The 14,179-nt window shown below is 48.9% G+C and overlaps 1 protein-coding gene across 1 annotated transcript in view; it reads left to right on the top strand.

Annotated features, from left to right (window-relative positions):
- CLUAP1 (clusterin associated protein 1) overlaps positions 1-14,179 on the top strand; it is a 93,946-nt gene that overhangs the window by 76,532 nt on the left and 3,235 nt on the right. Inside the window, exons 9-11 of the mRNA XM_054995016.1 lie at positions 5,234-5,306; positions 11,211-11,318; positions 12,457-12,512. Of these exons, the coding sequence (XP_054850991.1) occupies positions 5,234-5,306; positions 11,211-11,318; positions 12,457-12,512 (237 nt within the window). The remainder of the gene's footprint in view (positions 1-5,233; positions 5,307-11,210; positions 11,319-12,456; positions 12,513-14,179) is intronic.

Raw genomic sequence — 14,179 nt, 5'->3', positions numbered from 1 at the left:
GTGGCCCACCTGCGCCTTCAGGGCTGTTGCATTTTTCCGTACCTGGATGACTGGCTGCTAGTGGGCCAGTCGGAGGCTGATGTATCCAATCAGGTGTCTCTCACTCTGGATTTATGTCTCCGTTTGGGTCTTTTTGTTAATCAAAAAAAGTCTAAACTGAATCCTGTTCGCTCCATTCAGTTCATAGGGGTGATTTTGGATGGCGTGCGTAATGCAGGTTTCTTGCCAGCAGAGCGCGCCTCGAAGATTAAGAGGCTCATTTCTACCCTTAAGAGGTGTCGTTTTCAGTCTGCTAAGTTTGTTCAGACTCTGTTGGGTTGCATGGCTTCTACGACTGCAGTGGTCCCTTTAGCCAGACTGTTTATGCGCCCTCTCCAACTATGGTTTAATTCAGTTTTTTCCCCGAGCAGTGATTCCCAAAATAGAAGATTATCAGTTCCTAGACGGGTGGTGTCTTCTTTGGACTGGTGGTTAGAGGATTCTAACCTGTTTGAAGGGGTGGAGTTTGGGCATCGCCAAACCCATTTATCTGTCACGACAGATGCCTCTTTATATGGTTGGGGAGCTCACTGTGAGGGAGGTTATGCTCATGGGTTATGGTCTGAGTCAGAACGTGTGGAGCACATTAATGTTCTTGAATTGAGGGCAATCTTTTATGCTCTGATCTCCTTTTCAGGTGCTGTCCAGAACAAGTCCGTCCAAGTCCTGACAGACAACACGACGGCAATGTTCTATGTCAACAAGCAAGGGGGCACGGCGTCTGTGGCACTATGCACCGAAGCGATGAGGCTTTGGCAGTGGGCTATAGACCACGCTGTATGGTTACATGCTGTTCACATCCCAGGGGTAGAGAACTCTATGGCGGATCATTTGAGCAGGATCCAAGGGGACAACCACGAGTGGTCCCTTCAGGACAAGTATCTTGCTCCGATCTTTTCCAGGTGGGGGGATCCGGAGCTGGATCTGTTTGCGACAGTGGAGAATCGCAAGGCCCCATGTTTTTGCTCTAGGGGAGGCGTAGGCCTAGGATCACGTGGGGACGCATTTCAACTAAGTTGGTCGGGTCCCCTGTGTTATGCCTTTCCCCCATTCCCGCTTCTGGCCAGGGTCCTCAGCAAGATCCAGAGGGACAGGGCGACATTCATCCTGGTGGCTCCGTTTTGGCCGAGGCAACCCTGGTTTCACTCCCTCCTGAGTCTGCAGAATCAGTCGATCAGTCTCCCGGTGGTTCCAGACCTTCTGTCCTGCGAGGGGGTGTTTCACCACAACATCGGGAAACTCAAACTGACGGCGTGGCTGATCGGACTGGGAGTGCCTTTTCTTCAGCGGTAACGCACGTCTTGCTTAACACTAGACGTCTGTCTACGAGACAGTCCTATGCTTTGAAGTGGGACAAATTTTCGGCCTGGTGTCAACAGCGGGCCTTGGACCCTTTTTTGGCTCCCCTCTCTGACATTTTGGAATTTTTGTGGGAAGTTAAACAGGAAGGCCTGTCTAATAGTTCAGTTAAGGTTTATTTGGCAGCTATCTCTGCCTTTCATCCTCCTATTGACAAGAAAACTGTGTTTTCCCACTATTCTGCACGTTTGTTTTTACGGGGATTGAATAATCTGTTTCCCCCTATTCGGGCTCTGATTCCACAATGGTCATTGCCTTTAGTTTTGGCTCGCCTGATGTCCAAACCGTTCGAGCCGTTGGCCTCTTGCCCATTACGTTTTTTATCCATGAAAGTAGCCTTTTTAGTTGCGGCCACCTCGGCTAGAAGAGTGGGAGAGTTGGCGGCTTTATCTTGTGAACCGCCTTATTTGAAGCTACACCCTGAGAATTTTGTTCTTCGTACCAAAGTAGAGTTCTTACCTAAGGTGGTGTCTCGTTTTCATCTGTCCCAGGAGCTGATACTGCCAGTTTTCTTTCCAGTTCAGACCTCAGAGGCAGAGAAAGCTCTTCATTCCCTGGACGTCCGCAAGGCCATTCTGTTTTATTTAGATAGGGTTAAGTCTTTTAAGCTTGATTCTAACTTATTTGTTTGTTTTGCGGGACAGAATAAAGGGAAACAGGCTATGTCCCAGACCATCTCGAGATGGGTGGTCCAAACTATTTTGACTTGTTATTCTACTGCTAACTTACCTTGCCCTTTGGAAGTGCGTGCCCATTCCACCAGGTCCCAGGCATCGTCTGCGGCTCTTCTCAGAGGTGTTCCTCTTCACAACATCTGTACAGCGGCAACGTGGGCCTCGGCGGATACCTTCGTGAAACATTATGCGCTGGACATCCTGGATAGAAAGGAGACAGCGGTGGGCACAGCGGTTCTCCAGTCCATCTTTGTGTGATGCTTTGGCGTCACCTCCACCCAGGTATTAAGCTTTGTAATCTTCCCATGTGGGACTGCACAGGAAGACCCTAGATGAAAAACAGGTTTTACTTACCATAACTGTTGTTCATCTAGGTCTTCCGTGCAGGCACACATGCCCTCCCTCCTTCCCCGCTAACTCTCTTGGTACTTAGCTTGCAGGGGGCGGCGAAAGAGGAACTGAGGGTATGTGAGGGGCGCTCCGCCTCCTAGGAGCCGTTTCAGCGGGAAAGCGGCCGCGCATGCGCGCTTGGAGGCTAGAGCGCCCCCTAGTGGTTTAGAGCTATAGAAATCTCCGGTATCGGCAGGCCTGCGCGTGCGCAGTCCCATGTGTGCCTGCACGGAAGACCTAGATGAACAACAGTTATGGTAAGTAAAACCTGTTTTTTTGAGTGATGGGCAAGTGCAGACATCTTAGGTTGTCCCCTGGCTTCCCTCTCACCACAGTGCAGGCTGCAATAGCAGCCAGGTCTCTGCAGGGGAGGCAATGGAAGGGACAGAGGTGATGGACAAAGCCGGCATTTATCTGGGCAACCTGCGCTCAGATTGATTGTCTGCCAACCCTGACGTACTTTCAGAGACTCACCGTAGTGAAAACAAGCCACGGTTTCCACATGCCATCAGAACTGAGCCAACCGGAGGTTGCCTAGTGAGATGCATGGGCTGAGTGGAGATTGGAACCTCGGTCTCCCGGATCACAGCCCTGCTCTCTAACCACTGTGCCGTTCTCGATCTCAAGGTGTCATTTTGCTGGTGGAATGCTATTCAGTAGTGGCTTGAGGGGGTGAGTAGTGGCTTGAGGGGGCAAAAAATCCAAGGCTGCTATGAAATATGTTGAGAATAGCCTTGGGGAACTTACGTTATATCTGGAAGGGCTGAACCATTGGTTGCTAGCCGCCTGTTAACTGGCTTCTCTTTTTTCCCTACACCAACCATTCCTGAGCAACTGCAGAGTGAGCTTTTCAGCCTCTCTAAAAACAACATTGATTTCTAAAAGGCCTGATCAGTTAGGCCCCTGCCTTCAAACTTGTCCTTGAAGAGACCAGGCAGTTTCATCTCCAGGAAGCAGCGGCTCAAGTTGGAGGGCAACTTAGCTTGCAGTTTCCTAAATAATCCTCTTGCGCTTCCCCATTACAGCTTTTAGTGAAATAATGTATTTCTTCAACAGAGGTGGGGTTTTTCCCCTTCTCCCTCCTTTCCCCCCCCCCATAAGGATGAAGGGTAATATTTGGGTCTTCAGCAGAGCTGTTAATTAGGAGAAATAAATAGATTTTTCACTGCCATCATCCTAAACGCATTATCTAACACGTTGTCGCCGAAGACTCTTTCAGTCGGGTATCAGATGCAGGGCCATCTGTTCTGCCAATTAGAGCGGGGAGGAGAAAGAACCAAGGAAATAGTTGTGATGATTTACGTCCCATTCCGCAGAGGGAGGGGAAGGGAGGTCCAGTTTCTCGGAGCTGGAGACCAGCCATAGCCACTGGGCATGTTTGTCTGCTCCGTGCCAAACTGTCAGGCACAACAGATGGACGCCCCTAGCTGGACGTCTTTTTAATCTGCTGTGCTTCCTGATCAGTACAGCCCCCAGCCGCTTCTGCAAAGGGCGCTCTCTTTCGTCAGGCCTCCAGCAGGGGCATCAGCAGGGCTTTTTTTCAGGGGGAATGCAGGGGAACAGTGTTCCGGAACCTCTTGAAAATGGTCACATGGCTGGTGGCCCCGCCCCCTGATCTCCAGACAGAGGGGAGTAGCGTGGAGGGCAATCTCAACTCCCCTCTGTCTGGAGATCGGGGCGGGGCCACCAGCCATGTGACCATTTTCTCCGAGGGCAACCCACTGAGTTCCACCACCCCTTTTCCCAGAAAAAAGCCCTTGGCATAGGGCAAGGGAATCTTTTGAGGAGCATCTACCTGTGGAAGCCCCCATGGAGGCTTTAGATTAATTTTATAAATCCTTTCAGATCTACCTTGTGTGTATGTTCCCAGAATCCTTACATACAGAAGACTTCTGTGGGTTATCAGTGGCTTTGTGATCCTGCAGCTTAAAGCCAGTGAGGCAGGGGGTGCTCACCAGATTTTTAAGCATGACATCCACCTTTGCCCACTTCAGTGAAAGTTGAACTATCTCTGGGAGGTTTATTTTTTAACTGATCCTAAAATCTGTAGGTAGGAAGTGGGAAGAAAACCACCCTTAAAAATGGTTCTACGTGAGCGGAAGCATTCTTTCTTATTCATAGCTTGCTTTGTCTGTGCAAATGTCGAACGCCTCTCTTGTTTCTGGAACTCATGGCCTGTGTGTGAACTCCCAAGATGCATCAGGCTGGATGCTGCAGTGGGTGGACCTTTTTTTTACTGTGGTCCAGAAGAAATGTGTAAATTCTGCATTTGAAATTCTGCACCAAATCAAACAATGCACCCCAAACCGTGTGATTTTGTGACCTGCCTAAAATTACATATGCTAGGCAAATGTTCTCATTTTGCAAAACTCTGTGTTTGGGAATCATAGGAAGAAGAAAAGGGCTATGCAGGGGGCAGTGCTCTCTTACCCCCCCCCTCCCCATGGCCATTAGAAAAGTTATTCAGACAACAGTGTGGGTTCTGAGATTTCAGGAGATATTACCCACATCCTTCCAAGCACTTCTTTGTAATCATAAAGTCTAGAAACATCACTCTTATTTTTTAAAAATCACACATAAAAGAGGAGTTTGATCAGATTTGGAAGCTCGCTGTGCTTTTGAACACCTTCCCTTCCATTCTATAGCTCAGTGCTGGCTACGAAACCCTTGATCTTAACCTTAGCAGCAGGTCATGGTGACCAGTTCCCCCTCCCCCGAGCTGTTATTGCTGCCGTGGCTGTTTTGAGCTCAATGTATTCTCTTCCCTACAGGAAGCAGAGAACACCTTGCGTTTGATGCAGAACAAGCTGAAAGAGGAAGAAAAACGCTTGCTGAAGGCTGGAAGTAAGCCCTGTCCATTAAACCGTGTGTGTCAGCAAAGAAGGGGGCCCCAGATCCCAGCTGCACTTAAACTGGCATTCTTGTTTCCAGTTTACCCTTACTATTGTGGAGCAGTGTAGACATTTTACCGACTTGCTCACCCACACATAACGTTTGCAGCCTAGAAGGGAACAAAGAAATACATGCCTGTGATGTTAATGAAGCTGCTGTATCTGATTGCCAGGAGTGTCTAAGCTTAAAAGGCAGAGGAGGAATCCCAAACTCTCTAAGCATATATAACAGCCTTAGTGTCAGTCCTTCCTTCTCTCGCATCTCTACTGGGAGATCTTGTCCTTCCTGTAGTACTAAAAGTCCCGTAACTGAGACAGTCGTTCCGATATTGAGAGGTAAATTCGGTGACTGACAGGAAGGGGACTGCGTCTTCCTGAGCCAGAAGTATTCATGCCTCCTATTGGAGGCCTTCCGAAAGAGGGCATCAGGAGACAGACCCCCTCAGGTGAGTCATTCCACTGACTTTAATATTGCCACATACACATTTAACATTTGTGGGAAAGTAGGAGGCTTCCCCTTCTGGATCAGTTGAGGAATTTTTTGCTAATGACGGAGAACCGTTTTTGACCATTTCACCCTTGCTATAGCAGGTGTCTTCTCCGCAAGATGTTGGACCAGCCATCCAGTGCTTTGACCTCTCTTCCACATGGCAAGAGACTCGAAAGTAGTAATGCTTAGTGGGATGGAACTTGGCCTGGAAGCCTTGCTTTTTGTGATTCACCACGTTTTCTTACCTGCCTCATAGAAGGACAGTTGATAGGTATCTCGCCCTATTGTTTTCTGCTCCGGAATTGATTATGTAACCTGAAAGATGGGTCGTGATGAGTATTCAACACAATACAACATTCCTTCTCCCCAAGTTAGGGTCGGAAGGGCGGGCTCTCCTGGGCCAGGGTTCCAGGTCCCAGCCCCACCCCCTTCAAGCTTTCTGCTCTGCAGACTGGTTTCTCTTCAGTTTGTTCTGGTTAGCAACATTCTTTACAGCGAATTTTCCATGGCAGCTGTTGAAAACCTTGCAGGGTCAGTTAAACTTATTCTACCCATCCTAACTATATGTATTTTGCTTCTAACTGTAATAAGAGTACTACTACTTGACATTTATCCTGACCTGGGCCGTTTTCACACTGCTTACCGACTATGGAACATTGTGCCGAGCTCTCAGAACGACAGCGTCTTCCTGGCACAATTTCGCACGAGAACAGCAGTTCTCACATGAAATGGCACCAGGAAGACACTGTTGTTCCAGGAGCTCAGCGCGATTTTCCATAGCCAGTAAGCAGTGTGAAAATGGCCCTGGACAGCCCAGGCAAGCCTGATCTCGCAGATCTTGGAAGTTAAGCAGGGTTGGCCTTGGTTAATGATTGGATGGGAGACCTCCAGAGAAGATCAGGGTTGCAGAGGCTGGCAATGGCAAACCACTTCTGTTAGTCTCTTGCCATCTGACTTATGGGGTCACCATAAATCAGCTATGACTTGATGGAACTTTCCACCACCACCACTTGACATTTCATAGATGATAGCTGTTGCTTATAGAGGGCTATAATTGTGCCCAGTGTGTGGCAGAGTTTCATAAAGAACAGGATTAGGGTCCCCCTCCCCCGTGGAATTTTTCACTATTTTGTTACAGTAAAGAATGGGAATTCAAAATGTTCGCGTTGCGGGGGGGGCGGGAATCACAGGAGGAGGCAGGAACAGTCTAGTGGGCAAGGGGGAAACAAGGGAGAGAGGAACATGGGCAAATATGGGTTAACCCATTTAGCCTTGGTTACAGTTCATGGTGAAGATAAAAAGGCTTGAGCCAAAGGTTTCCCAAAGTGGCACATCCTTATTTGAGGAGGTGGTTCCAGAATAGTCAGCATGGTATAGTGGCTAGAGTGTCGGACTAGGATCTGGGAGAACCAGGTTCAGTTCCCCTCCTGTCATGGAAGCTTGCTGGGTGACCTTGGGCCAGTCACACATTCTTAGCCTCACCTATTTCATAGAGTTGCTGGGGGATAAGATGGGGGAGAGAGGAGTTATGTGAGCTATGCTTTGTGTTCCCACTGGGGAAAAGGTGGGGTATAAACGAAGAAACAAAAATAAAATCAAAAAGGAATGTCTCACACGTTTGCTTCACGTGATGGATAGTGGGGCAGAATATTTGAAGCCAGGGGAATGAGCAGAAGTTGTGTTTGGTTGTCAGCGTAGCTCACTGCAAGAAGAACTCTGATGTCCCCAGCCCAAAGGGGAGCACATACTGTTCTTTGCTAGAACAGGGTTGTTATTAAGCAAGTGACACATTTGTCTCAGAGTTCTGTCCGTGAACCAGTAGTAGGTTTGTTTCAAAGATGTGGGATTTGGTAGCTTGTCTGCCCCCCCTCCCCCGGCCCCCATTTTTTTAAAGTTCGTTTTGATTTGAAGCAAACGTCATGCCCAAGGCCGGGACAGACGCACAAGAATGCAGAGGGCCTGGCTAGTCAGATTCTGTCTCCCCAGCTACCCCAGATCCAAGATCGTGCAGTAATCCTTGGTATGGGTTTCCATCTCTTGGTCTAGAACGTCAGCATTTAACATGAATCTAGGCTGTGTTTCTTAACTGGGAAGGGACAAGGCAGAAGTTCTGCGGAGAGAGTAGCGAGGCAGGAATGGCTGCGCAACCCTTGTTGTTGCAGGGCCAAGGAAGCCCTTGCTCCTCCCCCTGCTGTCAGACCATAATGCAGCAAGAAAAGGCTGGCGGCCGTTTCCATGCAGGCGTTCTCAACTTCATAGAATATTTGGCTTAGTCAAAGAGTTGGTTATTGCCATGCTGTGCCCTGCCTTTGAGGATGGGGACTAAGTGGCAGAAAACAGCATCAGTCTAGCAGCAGGCCGTTTTTGTCTGGGGTCTCTAGCTTCAGTCCCTAACAAAGGGCTTCCCCAGCCTTGCTTAGAGTGGCTCTCTGTTAATTCCCAGCATGGGCATTCTTTATTACTTTCTCTAAGACTCCTCTGCTTCATGGACAGTGGAGGTCAGCTTTTGGGGTGCTTGTGCTACAGTTCAGTGGCTCTCTTTTTTGCAGGGCATCCTGGAAATGGCACGCACGGGCAGCTCGAGCATAAAACGCTGGACATTCTTTCCAGACTGCAATTCCAGGCTCAGTGAGACCCTGTAAATGGGCCAAGAAAGGGGACACGTTGTTTTGGTGGCAGTCTCATCACTGGTTTGACCACTTGCAGCCCAAGCAGGGCTAGGTACTGGGGTGGGATTTTAAGATGGCAGCTCTCAGGGCACATGCGGGCGATTGCTGCAGCCTTGGCTTTCACGAGAGGGCAGGGGCAGAGCCAAGGCCAGCACTGGTAATGGGGCTCAAGTTAAAAGGGAGGGGGAGGCCAGCCTCTGAGGAAATGCTGGATCTTTATTCCTAGTGTTGGAAGGAGTGAGGCCAGCAGGGGAAGAGGGGGACATGATGCCCCCTCTCTTCCACTTCCAAGGTACTGAGCATGGCTGGGGGGGCAAACCAGCCCCACCCATCTTTCCACACCTGGTTTTAATATTTTGTCAGAAGGATGCATTTGTGGTGTTCATTTCACAGGACTTACAAAAATGATGGGTCACGCTGGCAGAAAATGGGATTTCTGTGGGCTAAAGAGAGGGAAGCGGTTAGGGAAACCTCAGCTAACTCTGCTGCGGTGGCCACTGAGTGAGGGCAACTCTGTTTTGACTCACAAGGGTGGCAGATCAGAATCAGGTGCCGGCTGTTGAAGGAGATGGAGATGTAGCTTGATAGAGGATGCATTTTCAGCAGCTTGGTTTTATACTCTGTGTTCAGCTGAGAGAGTTATACCGAGGGTGGCAGAGTGGCTTCCTCCACCGATTATCTGTATGACATCCTTGTGAGGTAGGTCAGTCAGTGAGAGAGAGAGACTGGCCAAGAGTTACCTGGTGAGCTTCCTGGCACAGACTGGAAGATCACTTCCCTCCCTTGCTTCAGCAGCCTCTCCTGTGGATCTTTCCGTACTGAATGGAGGACATTGCAGCCTCCAGTGGCAATCCTTGCTAATCACCATCTGAACAGCTTTTACACGAGGCCTGAGTCAGCTTCTGTCACATCCCCATCTCAGCAGTTCTGAGACTTCATTCTTCCCCCCCCCCCTCTATTTCCTTCCTGGTGTGCCATTGTGTGAATGTACTATTGAATTGTGCCCCCCTTCTCCCTTCTCCCCAGTGCCACTAAACATTGAGAGTGTCCTTCACAAAAGCCAGCAAAGGAAACCTTTTGACCTAAAGAGGAAGAAAAATCCATCAGAGCAGCAGAGTCTGCTGGTAGCCAGATCCTGTTCTCTCCAGTTTTTTAAATGGGATATTTATTTATTTCTGGTGTTTCTTTGCCCCGTGCTGAGATCAGGCCCCATTTGTCACCTGAGTATGGATAAGGGACAGGCAAGGCATGAACAATGCGAAGTCGTTCTCTCCCCCCCCCTTTCTTGTCTCGAAGTACAATGGGATGGTAGCACTTCCTATAGCCAGAGGAAGAGGAAGGGAAGGGTGGTATTTCAGAGCTAGAGATTACGTAGTGGAGCAGCTGAACAGCCATTGAGAATGTGGGTGCATAGGCTAGGGGAAGGACAACTTGGATTTTGATGCTAGGGCTAGAGAAGATGCTGTACTAGTAGAGAGAAGAAATCCTTTGAACAATTGGTCTATCTTGCAAACCTTAATAGTGGCATGTGCATATATTCATCATCCAAATATTGTGGCAGGAGAGCTGGGTTTTTGTGACTTGTGTCACAGAAGCCAACAGCGACTGTACACAGCCTGCATATTGTTTACATACACCAAGCATTACCTTGAAGCCATGGGTGCCAGAAGCTTGATATTTAAAAAGTGAATACTGAAATTTTTCAGATGCTGAATGGTGCACCAGATACTCCATTTTGCAATTGTGAGTCACTGGCACGGAACTGCAAAATTGCTTCCCTGCACTTTCCTCCAGGATCTTTGAGCAGGAGAATGGACTAAGCTGTCCTTCCAGCAGTTTGATCTTGAGCAGGATTGGAAGCTGCACCACACACAGGGAGCTGCTTCTCTTTTGGCCTATGCCCAGTGCCTAGTTTATTTATTTATTTTATTCAATTTATACCCCGCCCCCGCCCCCCACAGATGAGCTCAGGGTGGCTAACAACATTCAAGAATACATTAAAATCACAAAAAACATAAAATCAATAATAATTTTTAAAAAATCATTAAAATAGTCCAGGAGCAGGCTATTTAAACAAATATTAGGAGTCCGTATACGGGCATAGCAGATGTTGTTCTAGAGACCTCTGAGATACTGCAAATCCCTCATTCAGTGCTAGGTTATTTAGCTGTAGGGGCGTCCTGGGCCAGAGTTAGGACTCCTCCCTGTTAAGGAATCTGAAGACTCCGGCAAGGGGGGGGGCTGAGCCCCCAACACCACCACAGAAGGAAGCAATGGAGACATCTCTAGCTGCCTCACCCTTTTGATGTGCAAGAGGAGTCCCAGAAATCCAAGTCTGCTGTCGTCTTCCCTGGGGATACAGCCCTGCTTTCTGGCTTGGACTCTCCGCCTCAGAGCCCCCTGCAGCACCCAAGTCTCTTGCAATGCCCCCCCCCAAGCCCCACAAAGCCCCGAACCACTCCAATCCCATTAAAGTATCCTGAAGAGCCAGTAGCTTGCTCCTTGGGAGAGCAGGGCTTGCATCTCCACCTCCTCACAGGAGTTCTGAAGGCCCTGGTTGGCCCTCAGCTAGATTCCAAAATGGATCGGCATTCAGAGCACGTAGCATGTCACGAGGCCATGGTCTCCCCGGGCGATAGCTAAGACCAGGTTAACCTCCTGAACCTCTCTCTGCAACAGGCATTTTTGTCTTGCCTAGGCAACGAGGACTCGGACATGGAGATCCATGAGGACGAGAATTCCAACAGTGAAATGGAAGACAGGCAACTCATAAGGCATCATACAGCCATGCAGATACTGATGCAAGGTACCCTTTGCTTCCCTTTTTGCTCATTCGCCCCCAGATAAGCTTCGCACCATCCTGCTGGAAATTCTCTTGTGTATCCATTTTGAGATGAGCGGGAAGCCATGCAGGAGAACTTCTAGTGCCGTCAATTACTCAGGCTCTTGCCCACATTGGCTCCTCATGCTGCCCGGTCAGCCTGGTGGGATGGAACATGAGCCAGGCAGATGCTGTAAAATGGAGCCATGGCGCCTTCTGAGACAGTTGTTGCTGAACTCTCCCTAAACTGGATTTGGCAAAGCAGCAGTTTTGAACCACTGGTCCTGACTCCGCAGTGCTTCTAAAGATCCAGCACATGCTTCTAGAGAAGCAGGTTGAGAAATTCCAGAGGGACTGGATGATGCAAAGCCAGAGACGCAGGCACGCTGCAGGCATCCTCGACTGGATCTCTGCATCCCTTCTGCCCCGCTTTCAGGTTTATGGCACATTTTCCTGCTTCCTCACACACCTCAGGGAAGAAAGGCATGTGAGCTATTCATGTGCAGATTTTAATATAAATGTGGGAGGATGTGAAACCAAATGGCACTGTCAGAATTTTTGTTCTTGCTTGGGGCAAACAGTGCAGGGCTTTGCAGAGAACATAGCAGATTGGTTGGGGATGGCCACTGCACTGAAAGGGACAAGCGTGTCCCCAGAATGATCTTGAAAGGGTTTCGTGGAGTGTCTGATTCCAGGCATAAGCAGAGCTAGACTGTAATTTTTTTTTTAAAAAAAAGGAGAACTAGTATAGTGGTTAGTGTGTGGACCTAGGACCTGGGAGACTCTCGTTCAGGCTCCCACTCTGCCCTGGAAGCTGTGTGACCTTGGGCTTCCCTTTGAGTCTGGCATACCTGCTAGCTGCAAGGCAGATTTTCACAGACAGAACCCCGAGCGGCCTCTTGCCTCATCTTCTCCTTTGGTGAGTCTTTCTATGATCTCTGCATCCTTTTGTTTAGCGCCTGTTCAAACAAAGCCTCTGAACTGCTGCTAGTGGGACAGGTCCGAGCGTTGCGTCTCTCTGCCAGCTTATGTTCAGCTCCTGGCACACTCACATCTGTTGTCAGTTCTCGCATGCTTGTGCAGCTCCATTATCACAGGTGCTCTGTCTTCTTGCTTTGATCAGGGAGACCAAGCAGGCGGATCATAGGAACCATGCAAGGTGGTGACATGGAGGATGATGTAAGTAGCCTTCTTTGGCCTTGGAAAGCTTCTCATTAAGCAGTAAATTGCCTTTCCTGTTTTCTGTCCACCTCTCCTCAGTGCCCTCGTGCCCTCCCGTTTCTCACCTTTGCTGGACTCCTCTCTCACCCTCCCTGTAGCTGTGACTCGATTCTGTTCTATTGCAATGAACCACCGAAAATTGGGGGAATGGCAAGCCGTGTTGGAGATCCTGGGGAAGACTTGAGGTTTTGGGACATCTTATCATTGTCCCGTTCCTTGGAAGCAGCTACAGCTACCAGGTACTCTGCCAGTGAGGGACATTAGCAGGAACTGAGTGCCTAGTGCTCGAGTGGCAAGCTGGGAACATGAACCAGAGTTGGGGTCACTTGCTTCGCTTTCCCAGTAATATTTTAATTCAAGATAACATGGGACATGATGGTGTGCTCTGCATTTCCAGTCTCCTGCTGTGCATCGTTGGCTGCCCTTTGTGGGGAAGTTTTGAACACTGTGATGAGGCATTGTGCATTGCATTCAGCTGTTGCAGAGACATGACAACCACCTGTTTGGAGGTGGGGTGACAAAGAGCCAAGCTACAAGTGACGCCTGGCACAGGTTGGACACTTGTCAGCTTCCCTCAAGTTTTGATGGGAAATGTAGGCATCCTGGTCTTGCAGCTGTAATGGAGAGCCATCCTGCAAAACCCGGATGCCTACATTTCCCATCAAAACTTGAGGTAAGCTGACAAGTGTCCAACGTGTGTCAGGCGTCACTTGTGGCTTGGCTCTGAATCCCCATGAAATTAAGGCTCTTGTTAGATAATGCCCAAGGTTTTGGGGGACCAGGTATCTCTTGCACATTAAAAAGGGGGGGTTATCTCTTTGGTGATTTTCCAAAGAGAACCATTGGAATCATGTGAAATGACTTTTTTTTTGGTTTGGAATGTGGCTCTTGGTTTAATTAACCACATAGGCACCTTTTTCACAACCACCTTCTCAAAGGTGTCATGATCTGTTGCAGTTTGTTACTTTTTCACCCTAGAAAAGCTGGGCTCTTTCTGTTGGGAGCAGCCTTGCTCTTCCGGGCAGATGCTAGGCCCATTTTGTGCATGCATAATGTAGGTAAATATGAAGTCAGTACATAGTCATAGGAAACACAAAAACACATTGAGGCATCCCTGGTGAAAATGGGACAGAGGCCTGCTTGGACTGGCTGCTGTTCAAAACCAACACCGGTGCTGTGTGTTTGGAGATGAGCAATAACTGATGGTTTTAGTGTTGTGGCTTTAGTGCGGTGGTGGTGTGTGCATTGAAAAGTACAGAAATATGAGGGCAGAGCCTGCTGGGGAGACCATGTCCCAAGACTGTAAGTGACTGCTGGTATCCAATGTGATTGGATTAAAGAGAGAGCCAGCAGAGACTTGCTGGAAGGTTAGGCCTGAGCAAAGCATACAAAGGTACACTAAGTTGTCTTCCCTTGTGTGTCTGGCTACTTTGGGCTGGTTGTAACCTTTAATGGTTTTTAGTAGTCCCTCAGGGGCCCTGGCAGTTCTTTTGTGGCATGCTAGCTCACTGTGCTTCCACACAATCCAGGAATTGTTGACCTAGGCACACACTGAACAAGCTGTGGGGTGGCAGCTACCAATCCGTTGCTACAGTAGTCTCTGCAGCGTCAGTATTTCAGCCATC

This window comes from Eublepharis macularius, chromosome 12 (genome assembly GCF_028583425.1).
Source record: "Eublepharis macularius isolate TG4126 chromosome 12, MPM_Emac_v1.0, whole genome shotgun sequence".
Lineage (NCBI taxonomy): Eukaryota > Metazoa > Chordata > Lepidosauria > Squamata > Eublepharidae > Eublepharis > Eublepharis macularius.
The sequence above is the reverse complement of the archived record's forward strand: the minus strand, read 5'-3'. Positions and strand labels throughout refer to the sequence as shown.